This window comes from Atractosteus spatula, chromosome 9, assembly GCF_055471065.1.
Source record: "Atractosteus spatula isolate fAtrSpa1 chromosome 9, fAtrSpa1.hap1, whole genome shotgun sequence".
NCBI lineage: Eukaryota > Metazoa > Chordata > Actinopteri > Semionotiformes > Lepisosteidae > Atractosteus > Atractosteus spatula.
Window position 1 is genome coordinate 50,393,053 of NC_142714.1, and position 27,059 is coordinate 50,420,111.

Consider the following 27,059-nt stretch of genomic DNA (forward strand, 5'->3'; position numbering starts at 1 on the left):
GCCCCCCCCCGAGCCTCATTGCATATGCAAATGAGCCAGCGCGGGGGGTGTGGCCAGCGCGCCCCGCCTCGGCCAATGGCGCGGCGGCTGGGGACCGAGGGCGTGTCGGTCGGTTCGGAAGAGAAGTTCTCTATCAGCGCGAGCCCCAGCAGCGCTCAGTTAAAGACAGAGAGAGACAGGCGGCGGCAGGAGAGGCACTGCGACCCTCTTTGGGGGGGTCAGATTATAACAAAAATATACACACATATATATACACGCCCAGGCCGCAAGATAGGTCCTATGTTAATTTTAGATCTTTTTTTTTGGTCAACATAATATCTCTCTATTTTTTAAAAAAAATGCCTATTTTACTCTTCCTCATAGACACGTCCGCTTCTATGAACCAGCGGACTTATTTGGGTACGACGTATCTGGACATTGCTAAAGGCGCGGTTGAGATCTTTATGAAGGTAAAGAACCATTTTTAGCCAGACTTTTTTTTTTTGGGGGAGAATATCTTTTCGCCTTTGTCGGAAGTTCAGGGTCCCTTTAAAATAAGCAGTCGAAATTAACGTGTTATTGTTTCGTTTTCTTTAACAGCTGCGTGCCCGAGACCCGGCTAGTAGAGGCGACAGGTACATGCTAGTTACATTTGATGAGCCACCATACGGAGTTAAGGTAAATAAAATCCTGTTAAATTGTATTTTGTTGTGGTAAAGACGGAAATATTTTCCGACAGGGAGACTCTATGGCCCCTCTGGTTCGTAGATGCGGGGTTGGGGCGCCCCCCCGGCGGCGAAAAACGGCTAATTTTTGTGAAAATACCCGCAGAGCCGGAGCAGTGCAGCCTATGAAGATGGCGGACATTTTGCTTTTGTATTGGGGGAGCTCGAGCGCTGAGATGGAGGCGGGGAGATTTATGATCCGCCGTGACGCCACGCATGACGCAACGGGGCCCACACTGGCATCGGATTGGACGCGCTGCCTGCAACTCGTCCTTTGCCCCGCCTCCCGCGCCCGCTCATTGGCATCTCTCTCTGCGAGCCGATTGGAAAACGCAGGCAGGGCAAAGCAAACTTATTTTGATTTGCTGGGCCTTTTTTTTTTACCCCCTCTCTCCAGCCTTTAATTTTTATTTTCAAGCACTTTACATCAGTATTTTTTTTTTTTTGGCTGTTGTTGTTCTCGTCGCTCCTGTTAACATTTTTCTCCCCACATATGTGCCCAAGTGAAAATCAGTTTCCCTGCCCTGTGCCCTACACACACACACACTGTGCAGTAGCAAACCTACCTAGAGGAGAGTCAGATCTAGAGCCCTGACCTTGATGGACAAGCCTTGCTAGAAGTTGAGCAATATAGGCTGTAACACTAGCATTATGTAAATCACACTTGTGTATATTTAGGAACTGATGTGACACCTAGTAACCGATAAGGCAGAAAACGAGTCCACAGTCTGTGTGCTTCAGGCCTACATCAGCCTGAGATGACAGGGCAAGTTTGTTGTTTTTTTCCCCCCACACAAGCTTGGGCAGAGCTGTGCCTGCAGGTTTCTGTAAGAACTGTGGGCGAAGCATGAATTCACTCTCACAAGGTCTGACACCAGCTGGCATTCAGATGTTGAAAGACCACCCTGCGGTGCTGTGCCCAAGCTGACCCTGTGTGCAGAACAGCCCCCTTCACCCTCGCTTCTCGGTCGCTGCTGTCGCCCATCTGTGCCACGTCACAGAACCGGGGTGTTAAAAACAATGAAGCCATGTGACCTTTGAACTCTAGCTGTAGGGAAGTGTGTGTGTGATCCCTCAGGCAGGCCGGTATAGGCCCGACGGGCTGTGTGAAGTTGCCCTTTACGCAAGGAGAAGGAGAGGAGGGCCCCTTCCCTGTTAAGCCAGCCTGTCTAGTCGCTGGGACAAGGTGTGTGCACATACAGTGTGGGCGTTAACGTGTGCAAACACACGCCTTCAGAGACTGATGGCATTGTTGTGTGAGGATGTTTCTCCCTCCACCCTCTGTATGAGGAACATATAGGCAAACAATTGCTTCAGGGTTCCAGAGTGCAGCTTTTATGATGGTAGATTCTCAGTTCACCGTTTTAGTCTCTCGGGTCTCACCCGGGGTTGGGTGCCAGAAGGGCTAGGCCCCGAACAGTCCAGCGGTGGTGATCTCCCCACTGTGGGCAGCCTGACGGCGAGCGCTGCTGCCTCACCGCTCTGGGGTCTTGTGTTCGATTCGGGTCTGGGTTAGGGGTTCCTTCCGTGTGGAGTTTGCACGTTCTCCCCCGAGCCCACAGGTCGTCCTGCTGCCTTGCACCCCGAGTCAGCCGAGATAGGCTCCGCTCACCCCTGCGCTCGGAGCCAGTAAGACACTTAAGGGTTAACCGATATATAACCAATCACATTTTAGCCGTTGAAGATGACAGAGCCCCCCCCCCCAAAAAAAAATAAAATAAAATGCTTTTAGGATCCAGTCTTTTGTGCGGCGGCTCAGGGGGAGCTTTTGCCTTTTTTTTTTGGAGTGCCACGCCCACCTTTTCACACCTGCGCAGGTGTGATGTGAGCATCATCTGCGGTTTCGCAAGATGGGGAAAAAAAGCAAACCGTAGGAGTGTAGAGGAAAAAAAAAAGGAATCCCCGTAATAATATCTGCAAATGAATGCACGTTTCGATTTCTTTCTTTCATGGCGCCTTCTGTCCTTAATCCGACATTGCTCCTGTTTTTTTTTTTAATGTAATTCTCGGATCCGGCTGATGGAGACAGTGTTCCTTGCCGTGGCTCTCTCGCTCGGGTTGTGCTGAAGTCCGTGCTCCGGCCGTGTGTGACCCCGTGTGCAAAAGGCGATGTCCAAGGGGTGAGCCCGCTCGCAATATCGGCAGCGGAAAGAGACGTATTTCGCCTCACGGAGTGCAGAAGCAGCACGGCGCTGCGTGTGTGACCTGACATTGGCAGCGCCGGTGGGTGGGTTTCCACCAGCTCATTAGCTCCCTCCTGCTGGCCAGGGGCCAGGCAGTCCTCCGGGCCGCTCTCGCCCACCCCAGCCTGGCCTTTGTGTCGCGCCGCAAGCTCCTCTGTGCTCTGAAGCCGTCAAGGGCTGCGCTTGTTCTCACGGGGAGCGGGCTGGCCCTCCCTCCTCCGGCGTCATCGCCTGCCCGGGGCAAGAGAGAAACTGCAAAAGTCTGTGCCTGACGGGCTTCAGTCTCGCGAGTTTTAGTCGTGGGCTGTCAGGGAAGTTCCCATTGCACGGTGCGGAGTGCCGGTTCGGTTCGGTCCGAGTCTTTTGGGCGTGGAGCTCGGAAGAGCCCCCCCGTGTAATAAGATCCGGAGCTACTGCTGCAGAGCCGGGCCAGTCTGTGGCCACACCTGCTGAAGCTGCCCATGAGCCGCATCAGAAATGTCTCAACTCCCAGGGGAGTGTGGGACAGTGAAGTGGCCTGGTGGGGCTGGCATTCGCGGTGCTGAAGAGGCAGCGCACAGAGCCTAGGTCACTGCTGAAAAGTGGTCGGGACGAAGGAGCAACAGGATGAGGCCATTGAGCCTCTGGGGCCATGTGAGAGACGCGCACCTAGTTGTCTTTACAGGGCTCAGTGTGGAATATGGCTCGACTCCTTCCTTCCGGTGACATAGCCACCCGCTCGATTGCCTTCACTGCCGCTGATGTTCCAGAGTCAAAGCAGCACGCCTGTAAAAAGATGTAAAGATCAGGCCTTCGCTTCCTCTTGCTTCTGCACCCGTCTTTGCGTTGAACCTTTCCGGGTGGGGTTGGGGGGCGGGTCGTTGTGGTGTGAACTGCCGGGTCAGAAATGCTCTTGTTTGGCATTCTGGTTGGGCCGAGAGGGAGGGTAAAGAGATCGTATCCGCATGTGTGCATGCAAGCAAGCTGAGGGAGCTTAATTAGCCCGCGCACGGTGGCTCTGGAACGGCTCTGCTATCCGGTACGCTCAGCACGCGGCTCCGGTCGCCACCACTTTCCGGATTTCACTGAGGCAGCGGTCTGCAGCCCCGCAGGATGCTGGAAAGACTGAATTGGGCAAATTCTGCTCTGCGGATTCTAATAAGGGTAGATTATAATCAATAATTCACAAGATATTCAGCGGCTAATCAGTGAGGATTCCTCGGAGACGGATGTCTAACCATGGGCCTTGGAAACACGGCATCTCCTCCCTCAGTCACAGGGCCTTGCCTCCCTGACACATGAGTCCCGAATGAGCAAAGAGCGCTTTACGTTTTCTTCCTGTTTTTTTTAAGAAGGCAGCATATGGCTCCCTGTATGTGAGGTGCATGCTTTACAGGTAAATCCACTCTGGCTTGTGAGCAAGTTGTGTAGGTTCCCAGGAGAAGCCTAGACCGAGATGACTTTGTTTGACTGTGCAGAAGGTTGTCTGATATCCTGAACACGTGGGTCTCAGCCCGTGCAAAGCAGCGAAGAGTTTTGTGTGCGGATTTTGCCCACAGGCGACTAGCGGCAGCCTTTTCCCGAAATTCATCTTCTAGTTCCGGATTTATAAAACCTTCTAGAAAACGAAGTCGCCCAATTGACTTATCCTACTTAGTCTCTCAAACTGACGAGCAGAGAACGTTTTGTGAACGACGTGCGGGAGTGCAGGAGTAGCTCCTCTGCGCCTTTAATGTGTGCACCTAGGTGGATTAAAAAGATGAAAATAAAAGCTGTCCCGCTTGAGAAAAATTTCCATCCAGCGGAGAGTTAAGATTGGCAGTATTTTCGCTATATGTGGGAGGCAGATAATATTTTTGCAGTCCCTGTCAGTGGAGCTGATACATACAGTATATTTCTACTGCTTCAAGTGTGTTTTTTTTTACCGAATTCCTGCATGTTAATGTGTTTTACTTGTGAAAATGAAATCAAGATTAAATGTTTCCTCTTAGCAAAATAGGAATAATGGATTTCTATTTTAACCCACCCCTCCGAAAAATGCGCAGAATGTTGCCTGTAAGGAGACAAACTGAATTGTTACCCTGACCACACTGGGGAGAGGTGTAATGTCTGGCTGATAAAATTCCAGCCTGATGTGACTCGCGGCCTGTGCAGATTTAGGGTGATGGCCAGTTTTAGGGGTTCCCCTACCCCTGCATGTGAAGTCACATACACTGGCAGAAGAGTCCCACTCTCTCCTGCCCAGGTTTACAAGTCGAGTTTTGAGGAACCTCCCGTATGTGGATGAGTTTCCTGCTGAGTGCCTTTCTGGGAGTCTCTCGGAAGGTCTGGTTGCCTGGCAGCTTGTTCACATTCCTCGCAGGGAGTGTTAGTCACAGGGGCAGGGGCTACTTGCCCTGTCCTGATTTTAGTCACTTGGAACTGATCAGCCTCCCCATCCTCGTCGGCTTCTGGAAGTAGTCATTATTGTGTTCCTGACAGGCTGTAGTATCGGTGGTATTTCCCCTGGAATGTTCAACAAGCCGTCACGAATCTCTGACAACGCCTACTCTCGATTTTCATTCCCTTTTCCTACTGTTGATTTGTCCGGGACGGGAGCATCCAGCTGGCCGAGAGCTGGTCCATTTCAATATTACCAGGATGAAGCTGGAAAACTGCTGCCGAGGAAAATGTAGGCGGCATGAATCTTTTCCCGCGAAAAGCTGCTTCACCAAGCTTGCGTCTCCTGAAAGCTCCACCTGTATTAGCTCATCAGCGCCATGCTTGTCATTAGGGAGAAGAAATGGGCATTTCTTTCCTTTCAGTATCTTGTCCAAGTGTGAAAAGTGTGATTTCTGATTTTATGCACCCTTTTAACAACAGACATGTGGTTTGTGTTTGGAAACCTGCATCCGATGCAGGAATCTGAAGCTGATGCTAAACTAGTTTTAAACAGTTGACGGATAAAAATCCATAGGTGACCTTTAAAGTTTTGTAGAGCTTCCGTGTGTTTTTTTCAGAATGTGAAAGGTACTTCCAATGTAGATAAATGATCGGCTTTGCAAGACTTTTTTTGTGGTCAGGAGTGTGGTGTTGTACCATTCGATAAGACCTAGGTAAAAAAAAAACGTCCCTCCTGGCTTCGGCACCTGCTCGGAGAAACGAGTAGGTGCTCTTGTTAATCTTGTCTTTGAGTAGGATGACGTCGTTAAGGGGAAAAACTGTTGACAAAGAAATCGTACCTGTGGCATGTTTGGTGTCTCCACCCTCTTATTCTGTGTGTTTTCAATGGGCATGTCCAGCAAAGACAGCGTTCAAGGCTTTGTAGGCCCATCGGCACTTTATAAGCATAGCTGGGGCACATAATCCTCTGTCTGGTTTTGTACTCTTAAGTTGCTTAAAACAATTTCAGGTATTTCTGATGCAACTTCTCCCTGCTCACCTAACAGCACAATAAGACGTACAGTAAGTGGGTAGCATTGTGAAATGCTCCCAACGTTGCTATTTTGCTGCTGCCGTTTCGCCAAAAGTGTAATGAACTTTCCTGAGGCACAGATGATGTTTGTGGGATGGTTTTTTGTTTCTGTGGAAGTGTGTGTCATGCTTTCAGTTCCAGAATGATTTGCTCTCTTCAGTGTGTAATCCTTTGGCATGGGCTCTGCAGCAGTTCGCTCAGGCAGCATGACCTCGGCCCTGGGGTGACGTGTGCAGGCCGCATCCACTCCAGATGTTCACCGTGCAGCGGACTGAATTCTCCTTGCTTGTACTTCCCCCAGCGGCCAGGCACGGTTCTCAGGCCAGTTTTCTGAGATGCCTGTGCGCGGAGATCGGACCTTTTGCATTGATAACACAGTGATCCCTTTCGCCTGTCCTGACAGGTTGATACTGCTGCTCCAAGCCCCCCGGTGCTGGTGCTTTATTGCACGTGTCTCTGTTGCTGTTGCCGTCCAGAGCAGCAGTAAAAAGGGGGAAAAACAAATCACAGCAAGGTTCCTTTGACTCCAGTTGTAGTGTTGCTGGTAGGGTGTCTTTTTGCAGTGTTGCAGCTGAAACTGCTCTGTTATGCAGATACAGTGAACGCAGATATGTAACACTGGCTGTCTGCTTGGCCTCTTCTGCGCCAGAGAAGTGGCCTGTTTCCTGGACAGTGGAGCCAGAGAATTGTTGCTGTGATCCCTGAGCTGTATTCGGTCCAGGGATGTACATCTGGCTGCGTCCTCAGCGCTTTCTCTCCCAGTCCCCACACACTCGGTCCGACCAGTGGGGGGAGACACCAGCGGCAGTCGGCGGTACAGAAGCACGCATTGTTAACGACCTAAACGGAGGGAAATCATGCATATAACTCTTCCCTCAGTTGTTGCCTGGCAGGGCTAGTGTGTGAGGAGGACCTGCGTGCACTTGCTACAGACCGCGGTGTAGTGCTGATATGCCACCAGGAGCAGGATGTAGAACGAGCTCAGGCTTTGCGAGCCCTGTGTACAAGCAGAGTCTCACCTCAGTGGTAGTTGCACGACGGATAGCAGAAGTGCCTTGCATTTGAAAGCAGCGGGTTTTTTATGGGAAAGCTAGGAAATGAACAGCAGAGTTTATTTATCTTAAGCTGAGAAATGACATAGACTATAAAATTTCAGTGCTTCTTTAGGAAGAGACACTACATGGTGCTAGAGAATTTTATTCCACTGCAGGGTTTTACTCCACAAGTGAAAAGCTCAGAAAAGAGCATATGGATAGGCAAAGACATCGGTACGGAGTGCATTCTATTTTAGATGCGTTCGCAAGTGGGTACATATGAACACACATTGCTTCCGTACAGGAAAAATATATGAGGAGTTTTTGTTATTGTTGGTGGAGGTGTGGTTCCATACACTGCCTCTGTCCCCCAACTTAGTGGTGTTTTCCATGTGGGTGGAAAAGCACATGTACTGTTCAGCCCCACTGTCTGCTGCAGTTCATCTGAAGAGCCACTCAAAGATTCACACGGCACAAAAAAAAACCTATTGTTTTGTGTCAAAATGTGCTGGAAAAATAGTCCCAGGCAAAACAAGTGTGAATGTATCCTAACCTGTGACTAGACTCTGACTGGTTAATAACCATTAGTCAAAACTGTGTTACAGATTAGTATAGGGTTTTGCTAATGCAGGTGGCACTTATTGTAGTTTTCCAGTTGTGTTAACAGGTTCTCAAACATAGTCTTGGGTACATTTGCACATTTGGTCAGTGAGTCTTATCTACTGGAAAAACTTTTCAAACTGGAAGTCAGAGGATAATCTGGTACTTAGTACTTGTAGTTTAGCTGCATATTATGTTTCTGTCGTTTCCTAAATGTAGGTTATTATAGCATTATCACCACCCTGTAATATAATTTTGTCAGATCTCAGATACCTGGTTATTACCGAGACAGAAGACCTCTAAGGAAAACCAATATAAGTGGTGTTAATGGACCAGTAGGTGGAGCTCTTCTCTCTTTGCCGTTGGAGGTGCTACTTTTCAAAGGAGACATTGACTTGAATCCTGACTACTTGGTCATTAAGGATGCCACGCTGTTGTTTGCAAGAGTAGGGGGTGCTTACCCCGGTTTTCTGGCTGAATTCCACTTTGGCTTCTATCATCTGGCCTCCTTAAGTTTACCCCTTAATGGATTAACTGATGAAATAATTTCGTTGACTACTGATCTGCCGTGAAGGTGGCCTGTGGGTGCAGAATGGCTGCTGTCCGTCACCCAGGCTGGTTGTCCTGTATGCAAAGCATTATTTGGAATGGAAATCACTGCACAGACGCAAGGCGGTGTTATTACTGTGCTTTTCGAAAGGGCTAGAAAACACCCGTGGGCTCTGCCGTTGTGCAGCCATCACCGCCTCAGCTTCTGTATTCAGGTCTTTATAATCTCTCTCCATCCTGAGTCTTCTTGTCGGGAGTGCATTTCCTCTGTTAAGTCCTGTGGCGTTAATGAGGATGTCGTTCGCTAGAGCAATGCACTGCAAACCAATAGGCTCACAGGCCTGCAGGTCATTCTTAGATTAAGCCTAAGGCCTTTAAACAGTAAGGTACTTGACCTCACTAAAGGAATCTAGCAACAGCTTTGAGATCCTAGCCTTGAAGACTGCACCGCGGAAGAGTGATGGAGGCAGAGGTTGCTTTGTTGAATATCTCTGGCTTTGCCTCAGCAGATTTGTTTAGATTAATGAAGGTTTTGTTTCCATCTTTGTGAGTCAGGAGCTTTTAAGTGAGCTGTGCATGCTTCGCTGTGGTTTGAGACATGCGAGTCTGGCAAGAGGCCTCTGCGTTTTCAGAAGTTGTCTCCGCTTCCTTTTTGATAACTGAAAAAAGGTGCATTGCAGCTTTACAAATAAAATAATGCTTGTTGCTGTAGCAGGTTAAGACCTTCAGAGAAGATTGTTTGTGACTAGAATGAAAACTTTTGTTTTGTGAGTTGTGAGATCATGAATATGGTGTCTTGTAAACACTGAACAGGACCAGAGCAGCTGAAGCTAACCGTTTTTAACCTTTTAAATCATTAGGCTTTCTGTCTTGTTAACTGCATTGTCACCCGGTAGATTATACAGAAGTGTTATGTGCAGTGCATTTAACAAAGGTACCGTTCTTTTAAGTCCGACTTTGCAGCTGTACTGCAAGTTCTTCTAATCGATTTAAGCGCAAGCTAAACGAAATGACAGCAGCGTTCTTCAAGTACAAAGCATCACTGAACAGGCAGGAGGCACAGGGTTGCAGCACTCTGTGCCCGATTACATTTTTGGAGTCTTCCTTGAAGCAATCAATAATCAATAAGCCCGGCAGAGGTGGCACGACACCGCTGGCGGCCTGGCGCAGCGGCTGAGCGTGTGTGGTCTGGCACACCTGGCTCCGGGGGTCTGAGGGGGGTGGAGGGCAGGAGGGGGGCCGAGCACGGGGCTCGGCGAGCTGCGGAGCGCCCCCTGCAGACTGAACGAGCACTCGTCTGCCCCCCCCCGTGGCCGGTACCGCGGCTGGCGCATGCCTGATTCCCAAGGGCGCTCGTTTCCTTTCGCCACACGCGGAGCTTTGGGGGTGGGGAAACCTCTCACGGCACGGCGGTCTGTGTGCATCAATCACGGCTTCGTTGTGTGCGTTCTTGCTTCAGAATCCGGAAAAAAAACAAACATTCTGGCTTTTTTAGCTACATAAGAGCATGAAGAAAGGATGCAAACCAGGGGAGGGGGCTGTTCTGCCTCTCTAGCCTGTTGGATTGCTACACTCTCATAACTGGGAGCGCACGTTTCTTCCCGATCTTATCTGCTCCTGTTGTATAACAAACGGGTGCCTATGTGAAAATATACTTTGTTTTAGCACTGCAGCTCAGTAGGTAGCTTTTTTTTTGCAGTTAGATACCAGGGATGTTTTCTGGTTGGTGAAGCCGAACTGAAAGTGGTCCAGTAATCAGATCGCTTTGCAGTGCCTTGTAGTATGTAATACAGAAATCAGTGATGTAGGAGAGCCGCAGGTTTGCACATCGAAGAGTCGCGCGTGTGGCGAGAGAGCCGCAGGGTGAACAGTCCCGGTTGGGCGAGTCGAATCCTTCGCCACAGTCGTGTCACGGTCGTGCTCTTTTTGTGTGTCGGCAGGCCGGCTGGAAGGAGAATCACGCCACGTTCATGAACGAGCTGAAGAACCTGCACGCCTCTGGGCTGACCACGCTGGGCCAGGCGCTGCGCTCCTCCTTCGACCTGCTCAACCTGAACCGCCTGGTGTCCGGCATCGACAACTACGGACAGGTAGCCGGAGCTTCTCGGCTTCTCTGCGCATTGAGCCGGCGTTGGCGAGCGCCTGCAGAGGGCCAAGCAGCTGCTGTTCGGTGTGGGGGGGGGAGCCTTTACTTATAAAGAGAACGTAGGCCCGTTTGGTGTCGAAAACGTTGATTTAATTAATTACAAGCCAGCAATGACTTTCTTGAATCCCAGCGTTTAAAAAAATGTATTGATTGAATTGATCGAATTAAAGTGATGCTTGCAGGAACCTCGGAACTGCTGTTGGCTTTTTGGTCTGCAGTGTTCTTTCACCGGAGGGCAAGTACCGGATAACAGAGATTTCTTCCGGTCTCTCCATCTGCTCCTTTTTTTAGGGCCGAAACCCGTTCTTCCTGGAGCCGTCCGTGATCATCACCATTACGGACGGGAGCAAGCTGACGCACAACTCGGGCGTGCAGGAGGAGGTAGGTGCACCGTGTGTTCTATATAATATGCAGTGAGTAACAGAGGTCTGCTCATCTGACATGATACGGCGAGATGAATGCACTGTTGGCCCAGGGGAACGACAGGCTGGCCCATCGTTTAACACTTGCACTGAGGAAGCACAAAAGTGGATGTATGCTTCTCAGCAAGGGTCTCACTTGCACGCCATTTTGAAGATTTAAGCGTGACCCCCCCCCCAGCACAGAAAGAGCTGAAAAATACCCCCGCCCCCCCGAGAAAGCGGAACCTGAGATGGGGTCCCGACCCCAGACGCGCCTTTTTGTTGAAACCCTGTCTCCTCCACGCAGCTCCATCTGCCCCTGAACTCCCCGCTGCCGGGCAGCGAGCTGACGAAGGAGCCCTTCCGCTGGGACCAGAGGCTGTTCGCCTTGGTGCTGCGGCTGCCTGGCACTGCGTCCCCCGAGACCGAGCAGCTGGGCAGCGTCCCCACCGACGAGTCGGCCGTCACCCAGATGTGCGAGGTCACTGGAGGTAGGCCCCCGCTAGGAAGCCACGCTGCTTTCAATCCGCGTCCCGTGCTCGTCGGGACAGGTTTCCTCCGGTTGTGTGACGTAGCGCTGTACTTGCGGCTCTCACCCAGCAGTCAGCATTCGGTGTACAAGTTGCAGCACTGGTGCACTTAAAGGCATAGCATTGCAAAATTTAGGGGAAAAGGGTGCTAATGAATTAAGAGTACTTTGCTTTCGCCCCTTGCAAACCTTGGTTTAAAGATGTCGGGCTTGGGCAGCACGCAGCTTGGCATTTTCATGTCTTGATGCGCTTTGTCAGCCATTACCAGTGGCCAGGCTTGAGAAGCACAGGGTTCTGCCTGAGCACAGCGGGGAGTCACGCCTACAGTTTATGGAAATTAACCCAGTGTTGGGAGAGGCCGACAGAGAAGGCGCAGCTGGGAATGGAAACATCAATTACTGTCCTTTGATTAGGCTAAAATCTGATCTGGGCATGTAAAGAAAATAACATGTTGGACACTCTGCTAGCTTTGGGTAGCCCAGTACTCACCACATTAGGAAAACCTAAAACACTCTTCACTAAACTGAATTGATATGCTGTAAAAAGCAGCTGCTGACTGGACATATTACCCAGAATCTAGGGAGAGTTTAGAAGTTGGGGTAAGAAATCAATTTTGTGCTTGTCCAATATATTCTCTTTAAAGTTTTACTTTCTTGTGGTGAGGACCGTGTTGGTACACAAGGCAAATAGACTGTACTTTGCTTATTAATTATTGCTTGGCTGTATACCATGATGTTTCTTTAGGGGCTTTTGGTAAAAGAAATCTTGATAGTCAACAGTGGAGCATGAGCCAGGACACACCGCCAGAAAAGTGCACTGGGAAAAGTGCATGTAATGCTGAGAACATTAGGTATTTTTTTATGCATATGGTTTTGTGCATTTGGACCAAGAAGTCCTCCCTAGCTTCATCTAAGAAAAGACTGAATCAGATCTTCTGATCATTTAAGATGGACCGAGTGGTCTCCGCTTGCTGGGTTTTTCTTTATCGAACCGCATTTTGTTCCATGTTTAAGAAGCACAACAGCCAAGACAACCGACTCCAGGCTGTAGCCCGTCGTTTCCGTCACGACTTCCTCGTCTCGTCGATTCACCGGTACGGCACTGCTGTGCCCTTCAAATGAATCAGACTCAGTTCAGTCATTCAGGAGACTGTTCAGTTAAAGATTAATCCAGTGAGCAAATCTTTTTGATTTAATTTGCTAAACTGACCTGAGATTAACTGAAAGGAATCAAACTGCCGAACGCTGTTAACCAACGTGCCAGAGGAACTGGGTGGCCTCCTCATGTCCTGACGTTCTAACTCTGCTGCCATTGCTGTGCCTTCCCATAATCCTCTTTCTCTCTTCTGCCCCCAGGCCGGTCCTACTGCGTGCGCACCCAGAGGATGCTGAACCAGTGTCTGGAGTCGCTGGTGCAGAAGGTGCAGAGCGGCGTCGTGATAAACTTCGAGAAAACGGGACCAGACCCGCCCCCCGTAGGGGAAGGTACGAACCCCCCCCCCCCCCCAAAAAAAAGACATTTACGTGCATTTTTAAAAAAATACTCCCGTACCACAGCACTCAGCAGCGTGTCTGGGGTTTGCAGCCGTGCAGTCGCCAAGCCATCCTCTCCTGACGGGACTCTTTTAATTCCACAGATGGACTCGTCGACCCGGCCCGGCCCGTCTCCTCCTTTACACCACAGCCCTGGCACAGCTGCCACAAGCTCATCTATGTGCGTCCAAACCCAAAAACTGGTGTGCCCGTGGGTCACTGGCCCATCCCAGAGTCCTTTTGGCCTGACCAGAACTTGCCAACCTTGGTAAGTGCTATGACTCAGAAGGCGAAGGAGCTGGAAAAGTCACACCCACACCTTTTTAAATTTTTAATTCTTTGCGTGTGGGTGGGGTGATTTATTTTTTTTTTTTTTTGGTAACGTGACAACTCTTGCATCAGCAGTCAGTGCCAGGAATGCCAGCTGTGAAAGGTTAAATAAGATGTTTCCCAGCTGCGTAGCTTGTAGCCTGTGCCCTTTCGATAGAGGCAGATTAGTTTTCCTTCCTGCTCCCGTCACAGGCTGCTTTCACCGGGCCTGAAGCGGACAGATTCTGCTCAGGCAGCTACGCTCTCCAGCAAAACACTGGATCTGGCTGCTGTGCTGGAAGGCTGAGAGAAAGAATGATTTAGCCAAGCACCCTGTGACAGCAGTCCTCTGTTGCTTCTATTCATATGTCCTTGGGTTCCGGCAAGAAAAAGAGCTGATATGAATTTTCACTGTTGATGCTATAGATCTGAGGCATTGAAAGGCTACGTATTTATTTGTGTGCCTCTGAGTGTAACTGTGTTTAGCGCACCTGCAGAACGTTTGCCAGTGAAATCTATCATGGTCTTTTGTAAATCATGCAGTACTGTGCGTGATCAGATTTTGTCAGTCAGACTGCCGTGTAGACTTGAGACGCATTCACATGTCATGGCTTGGAGGTAAGCTCACAGATCACCAATGTGTCTGGGATGAGACTCAGCTTGGAGCGTCAGGTATTGATCGGAGCAAGACTTTGGCAAAACACAGTAGAATCTGATTAAATAACAATTTAGTTTGTAACAATAGCATAGTAATACTATAGTAAAAGTTCGAGAGTCTTTTCTAGATAAAGATTATTATTTTAAATTTTGAAAGTCTGAACTCTGAATGTAATGCGCTCTACAGCTGGTGTGTGGGACCGACTGTACTCAAGAGACATTTTTATAGAGTGACCATTGTGCTTTTCTTGCATCTTTTTGTAATCTGTGCCCAGAGGCCTTATTTTAAACTTGAACACGGGCAGATTGGTACTTTTGTGTAAGCAATCACCCGTTTTCATGGGTTTTACGTGAAAAGAGAGAAGTGAAATTGAAAACAAAGCGCGCTCTGTGAGCTCACGTATGTCTCTGTTGCTTTCGTGCTGACATAACATGAGAGACCCATTTTGTAAGTGCCCTGTGTCTTAATCTCCAGACTATTGCTGTGGATTCCCTTTTTCCAGCCTTTAAAAAAAAAAAAAAGGTTTGCAAGGCAAGGTGTTCCGTACTAATGAACACATCGTATTCACAGCAGCCTGTTTCTGTAACGGCTACACTGAGCTTTAGTCTTTCCTGCACTTTTACCTTGTGAAACGGGAAGCAAAGAATTGGCCGCCCAGATGTGGTGATTTGAAAGATGATGGCAAAACGGGTGTTTCGCAGAGCTTTGTTCCCGTAACACCTGAAGAACAGCTCTGTGGGAAACGGGACCAGCTGGAGTGGGATGTGGAGCGGAGAGCGCCATGAAGTGCGCTACTCTTGCCTGCCTTGATTAGGTCACGAGCGTCCAGAGAGGTTCCACCCCCCCCCACCCCGCAGAGCCGCGTCTCCGCCCTCGCCCCGTGCACGCGTGGGAGCGGAGCACTGACCGCTTGCCTCTGTCCCCAGCCTCCCCGGACGGCCCACCCCGTGGTTAGGTTCTCCTGCGTGGACTGCGAGCCCATGGTGATCGACAAGCTGCCCTTCGACAAGTACGAGCTGGAGCCCTCACCCCTCACGCAGTACATCCTGGAGCGCAAGTCGCCTCACATGTGCTGGCAGGTAGGGAGGAGCCCTTCATTAAGTATTTCCAATATTAATAAATAATATTAATATTCTAATATATTAAGATCTTATTACTTCTTGATATAATATTATTTTTAATATATTAATTAGTGCACAGGACTCTGTTCCTTACTTCTGCTCCAGTCCCCAACGCTCTGTTTATTTTTCACTTAATTGGACCCCTTTTCCTCTGATCCCAGGACTGTAGTGCGCGGTGATTTAAAGAGGCCTGTGAAATGTGCTGGGCTCTGGCCCTGTAGGATATTAATTGAGGAATACGTACGTCAGCATTGGCCGTAACATCGCTTAATAAGTCGCATGCTGTGCTGCAGTGTATGATCCGTGAAAACAGCAGAAACAGGGGTTGTGAGAGGATGCGCAAGACTTGCGCTCTCTGTCTGATCCGCGACGGGCCTCAGGTGTTGAGTTCAGGCGTTGCTGGCACGAGAGTGGCCTGTTGTTTCCGCTGCAGAGCGCTCGGAGGTGTTAACTGTCCTTGCGTTGCGTTCCCAGGTGTTTGTGAACAGCAGCGGGAAGCATAGTGACCTGGGGCAGCCTTTCGGCTACCTGAAAGCCAGCACGACTCTGACCTGCGTGAATCTCTTCGTGATGCCTTACAACTACCCGGTCTTGTTGCCATTGCTAGGTACGTGCGCAGGGGTGGCACCCGTGTCTGAAAGAGTGGCTTATTGAACCCCGCCTGTTAATTTACCCTTAAATGTTCATGTTTCGCATGTTCTTTTCAACAGCCTCCCTTCTGTTAAATCCATTTTTTTTTATAAGATGTTGTTTGAATTTTTATTTTGCCACGTCATTTGATTTTGTCTGCTTTCTTCTGTCTGCTGCATTATGTTAACGTGAAACTGAAGCTGTTTTTACAAGCTGTTGGAGGAAACACACCTGGAAGTAAATATTTTCACTGAGTTGAAACCGTAGCCCAGAGCTTGCCCAGCAATGGGGAGCTCGTAGCTTTCCGGTGCTTCTTCTTGTGTAACGTGCCATTGTCCTTTTCTAGATGACCTCTTTAAAGTGCACAAACTGAAACCAAACTTGAAGTGGCGCCAGGCTTTTGAGATCTACCTGAAGTCTATGCCTCCTTACTTCCTCTTGGTAAGCCAGTGTTGCAGTGATCCATGAATAGTATGTATTATATTTCTTGAAGACGTTTGAGTAGGTAGCTGTGTCAGCATGCGTAGGCTGCAAAGGAACAGGTATTCCAAGAGGAAAGGAACTTATGTCAAGACGCCTGAGGAAAGCTTCACAGCAGAAATGTTACTTTTCTTATCAGCATAGGATAAACCTTTACCTCGTCCATAATATATTTCAGTTGACTCAATCCATTATATCTGTGACAGTGTTCCCCTAGTATGAGAGAGCTCAATTCAGAGTTTGTCTCTGTGTCTTAAACTCTCTTTCTGATTCTCTCTCCGACTTTGGGCAGCCATTGAAAAAGGCCTTGAGAATGATGGGGGCTCCCAATCTCATCTCGGACAACATGGACTGTGGCCTCAACTACAGTGTCATCTCCTATCTGAAGAAGCTCAGCCAACAGGTACGGCCCCCACGAGTGCCACCGTCTCCTGTGCGTCTGACAAGCTTGAGATTTTTGCGCTCGAATGGCTATCGCTTCTGTAAGAGAGAAGTCATGCTTAACACTCCACAAACAAACAGGCCATCCCATTCTGCAGGTTTTTTTTTTTAATTGTATTTCTAGAGGTGAAATAAAATTTAGGAATTTATAAAGTACTTTGTGGAAATAATGACAGGCAGAGCTGCTGTCCTGACATAATTTCAGCCAGAAAGATATTTGATTCGGTAGAAGACGGGAAATGTAGCAACTTGCTGCCAGGACAGGAATTGTTCTGAAGGGATTTGACAGAAATTAAATGCCCAATTAACAACAACAACAACAACAGCTAACGCCTGCGCTCCTCTGTCGACAGGCAAAAATAGAATCTGACCGGCTTATTGTGTCCGTCGGGAAAAAGCCCCCTCAGGAGACGGGCATTAAAGTGAAGAACCACTCCAACGCCCTTTCCCTGGCGCACCGCAAGGACTTCAAGCAGCTGCTGCTGGGGATCACCGGCGAGGCACCCCTGCGACTCACAGACATCAACCTCAAGGAGTTCGCCGGCTTCCAGATCGCACTGCTGAACAAGGTGCTCCGTGCGCTGCAGGAATTGTTTCCGTCTTAAAAAAAACAACCCCAAAAAAAGTGAAGCGGGCGAAAATTAACCCAAGTGCTGTTCCTGACGACGGTACATTTATACAAACCGTGAACAGGGTTGACCTTCACTTTCAGTTAGCGTCCTGGAACAGAGGTCCGCTATGGGGAGAGCATTGCTAGCTCTAATAATAAGACCTCGCCTGCCACAGCCTGAAAAAATATAGCAGGCCGTCTACCGTAAGGGGCTTCGTAATTTAATTAATAATGAAATGTAAATGGTAAAGCTTCGGTTGTGACTCCGAAGCATATTTCTTAAAGAGAACCTAGACTTGGCCTTCATGATGTTTCTGTCTCTGACACCGTATTCCAACTTGTTAACCCATTAATGCATTTCAACCGCAGCATCTGTGCTTGTTGCAGCTGTTTCCAAAAACAGCGTGGCTGCTGTAACAGATTCAGAACCCGGTGTGTGAGCCTTTCTCGCCTTCCTGCTCCCCCCTCCCCAGGACCTGAAGCCCCAGGCCTACAGGAACGCATACGACATTCCCCGCAGGAACCTGCTGGACCAGCTGACCCGCATGAGGTCCAACCTGCTCAGAACCACGCAGAAGCTGATCCGTGGGCAAGACGAAGGTGGGGCTTCTTCATCAGAAAAATCTCCATGTTCAGTTTCGGTTTTGTTTTGTTTTACTTGGTTTGTAGTTATTTTGAATGCCCCTTTCCCATATTTTTCTCTTTCCTTTTTTATTATTTTCTGTGCCTTCTGTTCCCTGATTTCCTGATCTTTTTTCTCCGTGGATTTATTTTCAATGCACTGAGCTGTCTTGAAAGATCTAAAAAAGTGTTAGTAAGAAGTAAAATAAATTACTTTTACAATTACATATTGAAAATATGAGTGATAGCCAGATAGTTGTCACTGCACAAAAATGAGAAAACCCAAAAGGAATTCAAAAGTGAAGTACAACACGGTAGCTTAGGAGCAACATGAGTGATTTGGTAACCTGGTAATCTGTTGCTTTGCCTGCAGACTATTTGCACAGTATCCCTGTAGCTCAGATGGGAAACTACCAGGAGTACCTGAAGATGATGCCCTCGCCCCTCCGGGAGATCGACCCCGACCAGCCCAAGAGGCTGCACACGTTCGGGAACCCCTTCAAACAGGACAAGAAGGTACCCGCTTTCCTTTTTCCATTCCTGGGTCAGTGATCGAAACGTAAGGCTGCCGGGGGGGGGGCTGCGATTCCTGCAGTTTTAGGGGTAGACAGCCTTGGCTGTTTCGTTTTAAGTGCCACACAAGTAATTGGAGTGCATTGGATGACAGGGAGTTGTGCTGCTGTTAGGGAACTGAAAGAGCCAGGGTTGACGACTTTCTTCACTGGGAAGTGAAAGTGCTTGCAAGCGCTTGGAAGATTTCGAGCTTCTCCAGCGCTGAACGCGTTGGCGTCATTAAGACTTGATCAGCAAAGAATGACAGGTAGACAGTAGCTGGGCTGTTTAAAGATCGTACCCATTGTTCAAAGCACTTTTTCATCTCTATGATGCTGAAATGATGCCACTGTACAGGAAAACATGTTGATCTGTGTGGCCCTTGGTTCGGTAACTTCAGATTGTCTTTAAAGGGCATTAGCCTTACGGAGAAGTAACATGGCCGTGCCGCGTCCTTCGTTTTCACTACTCCGCCCGCATTTAACCGGCCTGGGCCCTTGGCCCCGCTGTTCCTCACAGGGGATGATGATCGACGAGGCCGATGAGTTCGTGGCCGGGCCCCAGAATAAGAAGCGTGTGGCGGGAGACCCAAACTCGGGGGCGGCCCTGAAGAGACGGAGGAGCATGTCCCCCCTGCTGCGGCGGCCCCCGACGCCGCCCATCATCACCAACCACGTGCTGGGCAAGCCCCCCCCCGGGAGCCCGGGCCACCAGAACCTCATCAAGCCCATCCCGCTGCATAAAGGTAAGGGGAAGGGGAGCAGTCGCAGGGGGCCCATCTTCAGACACACAGCCGGCAGGGGGGAAGGTGACGGGCCCCTTGCGGTTTCAAGGCTTGGCCATCATCACCGGCGTTAAAGGGAGAAAAGCGAGGAATCGTTACTCTCGCGTTCGGAGAAACGTGGCGAGGCTTGCCTTATCCCCCGTGTTGAAGTTCGAGTCTCAGTTCGCACCCCTTCTGAAACACCGCCGCGCGGTGTTTTTGGAAAGCTGTTCATCGTACACGTGCGAGAGCTTGTTGCAGCTTGTTGCAGCTTGTTGCAGCATTGTCTTTCTAAGACTTTACTACGTCAGGGTGTTCCGTGCAAAGCAGAAAATTTCCAGGAAATTAAGATCAGACAAATCCTGTTGCCTACGCGTTTGACATAAGTGCAGAAAGATAATTGAGTTGCTAAATCCTGGGAAGTGAAGAGAGCGAAAACAGTAAGTGTAATATTTCGTTAGAACAGAGTTGCAGTACAAAACCAGCCCTGTAGAGATTTCTTCCTCCAAAGTGCCCTTCGTCCCAGAGTGCTGTACCGAGTTAAAAGCAGAGCTGGAGTCGGCAGTTATGAGGCACTCAAATCATAACTATTTTATTTAGGGTGACATTTGAAAAGGTTGTCTCTTCTGTGTTTCCGACGTTACATGGAATGAAGTTGAGGGGCGAGGGACCTGGTGTCATCTGGTGCAGGGCAGCTCTTCGGGCCAGTCGGTTGGATCTGACTGTTCCCTGTAAGCGCAGTGCTGATCCGGGCGTGTGGTGTGCCCCCAGGTGTGGACGGGAACAGCGTGCTCGGGGTGGAGAGCAACGGCGAGAGGCCGGTGCTGGACGGGGTGCTGCCTCTGGTCCTGGGGCCCGAGGAGCGGATGGGCGGCCCGGGGGGCGAGGCGGAGGCGGTCGTGGAGGATGGGGGGCGGCTGACCGAGGATGGCCTGGACGACAGGCCGGCGGCCCGGGCCCCCGACAGGCCGGAGAACTGTGACGAAGGGGCGTCCCCGGACCGGGAGGGTGTGGCGGAGGCCGGCGGGGAGGCGGGGCAGAGGGGGAGCCTCAGGAGCGTCAGCGTCCTCCCCCTGGAAGGCAGCAACGCGGAGCTGCGCACGAGAGTCATCAAGGAAGTCCGCAAGCCAGGCCGGAGTGAGTGTCGGGGAGCCCTGTGTCCGCACGGACCCCCCTCTTCTTGACCACGTTCGTTAAGCGTTCAGCTCACGAGTTCACAAAGCCTTTAACACAAATGTCTACCATTCCGCAATAAAAAGACATTGGAACCACATGTAAATCATTCCCCCCGAACTGTGTAGTTATCTTAATTGTGTTGTTTACGTAATAGTAAACATGGAAGGTGGTAAATGTTTCTTGACTCTGGACTGTGGTATGCATTTAATAGCTTTCCTTCATGCTGTTTCTTAAGTGACTTAAATCTTAAGTGTCTTTCCCCTAAAGTGGAATTCTACTTATTTTATAATTATTTACAGACACAGCTGCCTGTAGGATTTGTGGCTGCCAGGCTAGTGGTTGGCTTCTGCTTAATTTCTTTAATTCCAGCAAGTCACTTGACTCTATTGATTACAGCAGCCCTCAAACGTTTATTATTCCATGGTGTTGCACTCTGAACATGATGTACGCCAGTGCTTATTATTAAACCATCGTACATTTTATTGCTTTCAAATGGTATTCAGATTTCCCAGCATTCTAGCCATGCGTTTAAATTTATGGAGACTTTCAGGAATTCGTGTAGCTGGCTCCTGCAAGAATGCGCCAGTTCACTTGAAAGCACTGTTAATTATTAAAAGAATCATCTTCCAATGGCTTGATTTCAGATTACGAGACAATATTCCGGTTACTAGAAGAAGTGAAGGGGCCTCCGGAGATACAGAAGTACTTCATCCATCACGCCATCAAGGAAGCAGCCAGGTGTGAATGCTGTTCTGCATCTTAAAGAAAACAGCCTCCTTGTTCTAGCTGAGAATGAAGTGCCTGTTTGGAAGAGAACTCGGAAGGTCACTTGTTCAGGAACAGCTATTGGCAGGGATAGAAAAAAATGCCTCCAGTTCTCTGTCAGGGGGATCTGATTAAGAAGGGTTCTGCTTATTTTTGTGTATTCAGGTGGCATTGGTCGTTGTTGGTACATAAATTCTAGGAGGAGTTTGGTAATCTTGTTGCTGAAAACAGTGATTAATAGCTTGGTCTCTGGTGTAGGAGGCTTATATGCATTTAAGGCGTGGATTGGTGAGGCCGTTAACATGAGAATGCGAGGATGCACATTTTAGGTGACATCAGGAAGACTTTTTTCGTCTATAATTCAGTAACTGTATTAAACAATTAGGAGGAAAAGGGGAGAGGTAGCTGTGATGGGACATGGGACCCTAGGTAAGGTAGTCTTTGTTATGTAGTAGTTCAGGTGGGTAGCTGCGTCAGCATGCATAGGCTGTTATGTGCTGTTTTAAGCTGTTTCCGTAAGAGAAGCCGCAAGCTGAACTCTCCCGTGTCTGTGGCCCTCCAGGTTCAAGAAGAGGGTGTTGATCCAGCAGCTGGAGACGGCTCTGGAGGAGATAGAGGACAGGTACCTGCCCAGCAGGGTCAACAACGTCCACAGCAGGTAACCCCGGGGTGAACGCACCTGCGAGGGAGAGAGCACGGCCTTCAGCGCTGCACGCGCGCAGCCAGGGCTGGGCGGCGGCCGGCGGCCGGCGTGGGTCCGAGGAGAGGGGAGAGCGAGAGGACGGGGGGCCTCGCCAGCCCACGGATGCCAAGATCCTGCCGGCACAGACCAGGTGCTCAGGATAGTCCTGCGCCGTGACTGGCGCTCCCGTGCGCTGAGAGCGAGAGGAGGAGAGATGCAGGGGGCGTGCAGAGGCCGGGGGCAGGGAGGGGGGGGGGGAGATCTACTCTTTCCTCTCAGGACTGTCCAGACTCACGATATCCCTGCTCCAGGAAGTGTGTCCGAGCACACACGCCTGCACGCTCCCGTGTGCCACGTCTGTGGAAACCGTGGACTGACGGCCTCCCCCCCCCCACCCCAGACTACTTCTCCGATGTTGGGCAGGCGGCGGCGACGACGGAGGAGGAGGGGGGGGGCTTGATCGATCGATCGAGTGTTTAGCATGAGATGTGGCGATGTGGATGTGAGTGAGGGGCTGGCATCTTTACGGGACGTCACAGGACCAACGTTTTTTGTGAAATTCTTAGTTGCACATCTTTTTTAAAAAAATGTTATCTTTGAGAGTAATAAACAAAGGACTAGAGGGGGAGGGGGGGTGGTGGTGTTGGAGGGGGGGTGTTTAGGAGGAGATGGGGGGGGGGGGATTCTTAATGCCATAAAATATGTGTGACAACCTGAGGCTCCAGTCGCACCCCCACCCCCCCACCTCCACCTCCTCATCCTCCATTCGCAAGGTCTGGTGCCACAGCGAGCGAGCGGGGGAGACCCTCCAGACAGGGCAGGTCGGACCTGCAGGTGACAGCTTGGGCTCTGCCTTCGGCGTGTCCAGCGCCGCAGCAGAGCAGTGCCCGTATCAGCTGTGGTCGAGAGGACGCAAGTGGCTCACCGGGAGGGAGGGTGCACCCTCGCTGACAGCAGTCGAGGACTGCTGTCGGGAATCCCTGCTGCCTCTGGCCTGGCTCCGTTTGCCCGTTCGCGTAACGCTGATGACGACGACCCTGTGGATCAATTGAGGAAACGAATCTACCTCAGACTCTTTCACTAGGACTTTTTCTTTTTAGTCTGTTTCCATATGTCTTTGGGTAAAAATTGGATTTTGTTATTTTCAAAGAAAAAGGGAGCTAATAGTGATAATAATAATAATAATAATAAAACAAGCTACGTACCTGCAACCATACAGTGGATTTCAGTAGGCATGGACCCAAACAGTGCTGTTTTAATGGTTCTTAAACACTCCCACACCTTATTTATGACCATCAGTGGATTTCCGAAAGGCTGAATAGTTTTAAATGTTCCGTTTTTAATTAATTTTAATTCAATTAATTAACTCGCAGTTATTCCTCAATCAATATGAACCTGAGTTATGTGGCTGTTTACTTTTTTGATTCCCTCGTAGTTCTGTCTTATCTAATTACAGCCCTAAGACCGTTGTCAGTATATTCTACTGAGCACGTTATACCGTTAACTTTAAGGAGGAGTAAGCGGTCTGGTTGATTGAATATTCTCTTTAATGCTGAGGTACATGAGATTTGACTTTGAAGTCATAAGCAACATTTTTTACAAACTTTTATATTAAATTTCAAGTAGGTAGCTGTGTCAGCAGGTGTAGGCTGCAAAGGAACAGGTAAAGGTTTATTCCATGCTGAGAAGAAAAGAGACGTTACGACTGTGGAGCCTTCTTCAGGTGTGTCTTAAGAAGGCTCCACAGCCGAAACGTGTCTCTTTTCTTTTTAGCATGGAATAAACCTTTACTTGTTCCTTTGAGATAAAATGCCCTTTTATCCGTTTCTTACAGTAGTCATTTTGTTTTCAAGTCTATGAAGACAATCAATTGTTTACAAATGAATAGAATTATATTGGTTTACTGGTCAGAAGGAACAATAGGTGAAAATGCAGTACAAAAGTGTCTACTACTATAGTTACACAGTGTATTTTTATAAACCCATCATCTTCAACACTTGACTGTAAGATCTGGATATGTTAATCCTAATCTCTTTCATCTGTTATTTGGTTGTTTTTTTAATTTCATCAACAGCGCAAAATACTAATCCGTTACTCTCTCGCTGAAAAGTGTGCACCTTTCAGTGAAAGCACCTTTCAGTGAAACAAGAAACAGAAATTGCAGTGAACTGTGCGAATTGTAGTTCACCCACAACCCTTATGTACCTAAAAACAGGGGAAGGGGGATGAGAGAAATACAATTCCAATAGGTAGTTTTCCAGACCCTGAAGCACTAATTCAAGACTTGCTTCTCTATAATTAACATTAGGTAGCCCAGGATTAGGGTAATCAGGGTCTGTGAATTTCATGGTCAGTGGTCTTTCTGTCTGACCCATAGTGATTCATCCCTTAGGTGTGTTTTATTTTCCAATTTTTGCGTCTTTTTAGTGACCAGAAATCATTTGAATGAACGGATTTTTAGGAAGTCACACAAGGAAGAGAGTGAGAGCAGTATGTCGGCATGCAGTCACAGAGGTTTTGGCAAACGTGTCATATGTGTGTCACATGGTGATCAGGAGCACACATAGAAAGCTAAGTAGGCTTTGGCAGTTACTATATTCCTTTTTGTATTACTGATTTTTTACTCTTTTTAAAGTTTAAATTATTTCTGTAATAGAAAATGCTATGCTGTAGTTTCCAATAAACAGTAACGTAGTTAAGGCTTGGCCCAAGTGTATTTAATCTAAACTGTTTTAGCTAGTTATTCTGAAAAATATTGGTCAAGCAGAAAGTGTTGCTCAGTACTGTTACTTTTAATACCTTGGACCCAACAGCTTAGAGTTGGGGTCAGTTCTAGTCTTTCTATTCTCATACAATTAAAAAAAAAACATCCTTGCTTTTGCTCGCTTTTAATGTGAAAATACAGCTTTGTGAGACATTTTTAAACAGTTTTATTTTACTTTGAACTGATGTCAATATTTTTACAAACAAAATAAATTATCTTTCCTCTCAAGGAAAATTTCCTGATTCGTCCGGCATTCTTTATGTAATTTTTCAGAAGAATAAATCTGCACTTGTTTTAATAACCGTTAAAATTATATGCAATAATGAAACAAAAGTCTAATCCAGAGTTGAGAACAAAGACATAAAAATTTTGTATGAAGCAGCATTTAGTGTGGGCTGACTCTGCAAAGTGAAAAAGTGACATCAGAAACTTGATCAAATTACGAGCTCCAGACTTTGGCATTTCATACATTGCTGGCTCTTACCTCTGAAAATGAATCCTTTTTCCTGTGCAAATCCTCTCTAGGATGCACCGAGAACAGGGATATGATCCAGACTGGACTTTTTTATTCCGATTACTCTGTCCAGATGTAATGCCATACTCCAGCCACAGTTCCAGATTGATAATAAAGCGTTAATTTAAACTGAAACACTTTTTGTTTTGGCTACTAAGCAGTGGAGTTTACATGGTTATGTGTGTACTTATTCATCTGAAAGCATTCTCCTTTTCTCACAAGAATAACGTTCTTGCTGGGGTTTTAACTGAATGTACTAACTCTGTAGTCATTGAAAACTTCCTTTAGCACGTATGTGTACAATACTATTATCAGATCTTACCAAGCTTAAAGGGATGGCTGTTGCATTGGCACGTTTTTAACAGGTCCACGTGGTTTAGTGCAGAATCCCTGAACCTAAGGCTTAAAGATTTTAATATTTATGATTGAGTTTGTCAGTGGTGCACAGAACAGGACAGTGGGACAGTAAAAAGGTGTCCTGAATTTCACGGGTGTGCCTCCTTCTGGCCAGTATAATCCTTTCTCTCTAAACTTCACAGTCCTGGGCTGAGGCTTGAGATCAGAGCTCAGATCGGCCCCATTTTCTTTCGCTTCCCTGCTATAGTTTGTTCTGTAGTTTCCCCACATTCACCCCTGTCATCTTCGCCTGCCTTAAAACTGGTGAACGTGGCTTTGAAAATGATGAACACATGTTAACTAAATCAATATCTTGTGAGGAGGCTAACCAGGCTGCATCACTGTTAACATTGGCTACTACTGTTTCTTCCAAGAATAACAGCAGACTCACTGTTGGCGTTGGGATGTAGTCGCAGCACCACAGCCTACTGGGTTCATAACCTGGAACACACATTGTCATCCTGCCTTTTGCAAAACTAAGTGAAGGGAGCTAGGGTCGCAAGTTTGTGTTCCTGACGTGCTTGGGGGGAAGGCATAGTTAAAGCCCTGTGGTTGACTGATATTTACTGAACCAAAGGGTCGACGTTACAGACCTTCAGAGTGGCAGCTCTTTTTCATAGGAAAATGTGAAGGAACGTGAAGCCCTGATTGCTCCCACGTTTTCTAGCCGCTGTCGGAAAAGGCCCGCTTTGTCACATCGGCCCCACGTTCGGCAGAACCAATTAAGACCACACTGTGCGGCGTCAAGTCAGGCATCCTGAGCAAACACAAGCTGCCGTGCACGTGTTTGGTGCACGTGTGAAAACCCGGCCGGGTGAGCGTGAAAGCCGAAATCTGTGTATTCCTCCAAGGCCAGTCGTTCAGGTCATCAGTTTTGAGATGCTTAGTACTCTTTCCTTTTCTGTTTGGAATCTGGTGGGTTGCGTTTTTTTTTTAAAGCACAAAAACCCCAGATGATGGGTCTTTAAATTGTTGAACAAGTGGAAGCGATGTGTGGTTAGTTAGGGAGGGTTTTTTTTTGTAAAGAGAATTCCACCCAGATCTCAGCACAAAATACACAGCTGTTTGGGTCCATGTAGCAATACCTTAGGGTGCAGTTTGCCTGCATGGCCTGTGCTATCCCCACGTTACTGGGATTGTGACCAGAGCATGTGCACTCTCCCTCCTTGGTCTGTGACTTGAGCTCTTCAGAGGAGCACCTGCAAACACATGTTTTGTGCTTCAGCAGCACCGGAATAAATAAAAAAAAGTTTGTTTTTGAATGAAAGATGTGTATTACTTTTTAATGTTCATACATGAAAAAAAATAAAGAGATTATTTTTGGACAGTATTCTTACCAGAGCTTAGAGAAGCAAAATATTTTAAAGAAAAAAAAAGTTGTATAAAGATTTTGTAACTGTTATTATATATGAAATGGAAAAGTTATTTTGATTTTTTTAAAAGAAAATAAATATCAGAGAGGTAA

The 27,059-nt window shown here is 48.2% G+C and overlaps 1 protein-coding gene across 2 annotated transcripts; it reads left to right on the plus strand.

The window, feature by feature from the left end:
* Positions 1–163: 163 nt before the first annotated feature.
* ints6l (integrator complex subunit 6 like) lies at positions 164–27,059 on the plus strand. 2 transcript variants are annotated; one of them, XM_088925856.1, is made up of 18 exons: positions 164–449; positions 580–657; positions 10,444–10,593; positions 10,941–11,030; positions 11,358–11,541; positions 12,936–13,064; positions 13,217–13,380; positions 15,006–15,158; positions 15,675–15,807; positions 16,177–16,271; positions 16,603–16,713; positions 17,105–17,320; positions 17,835–17,961; positions 18,356–18,498; positions 19,054–19,279; positions 20,069–20,434; positions 21,118–21,211; positions 21,801–27,059. In XM_088925856.1, exons 1-18 carry the CDS (start codon positions 339–341, stop codon positions 21,898–21,900), a joined length of 2,670 nt encoding a protein of 889 aa, XP_088781982.1. In that variant the 5' UTR covers positions 164–338; the 3' UTR covers positions 21,901–27,059. The 2 variants fall into 2 exon arrangements, with proteins under 2 accessions (XP_088781982.1, XP_088781983.1); XM_088925857.1 differs by having other exon boundaries at positions 17,150–17,320.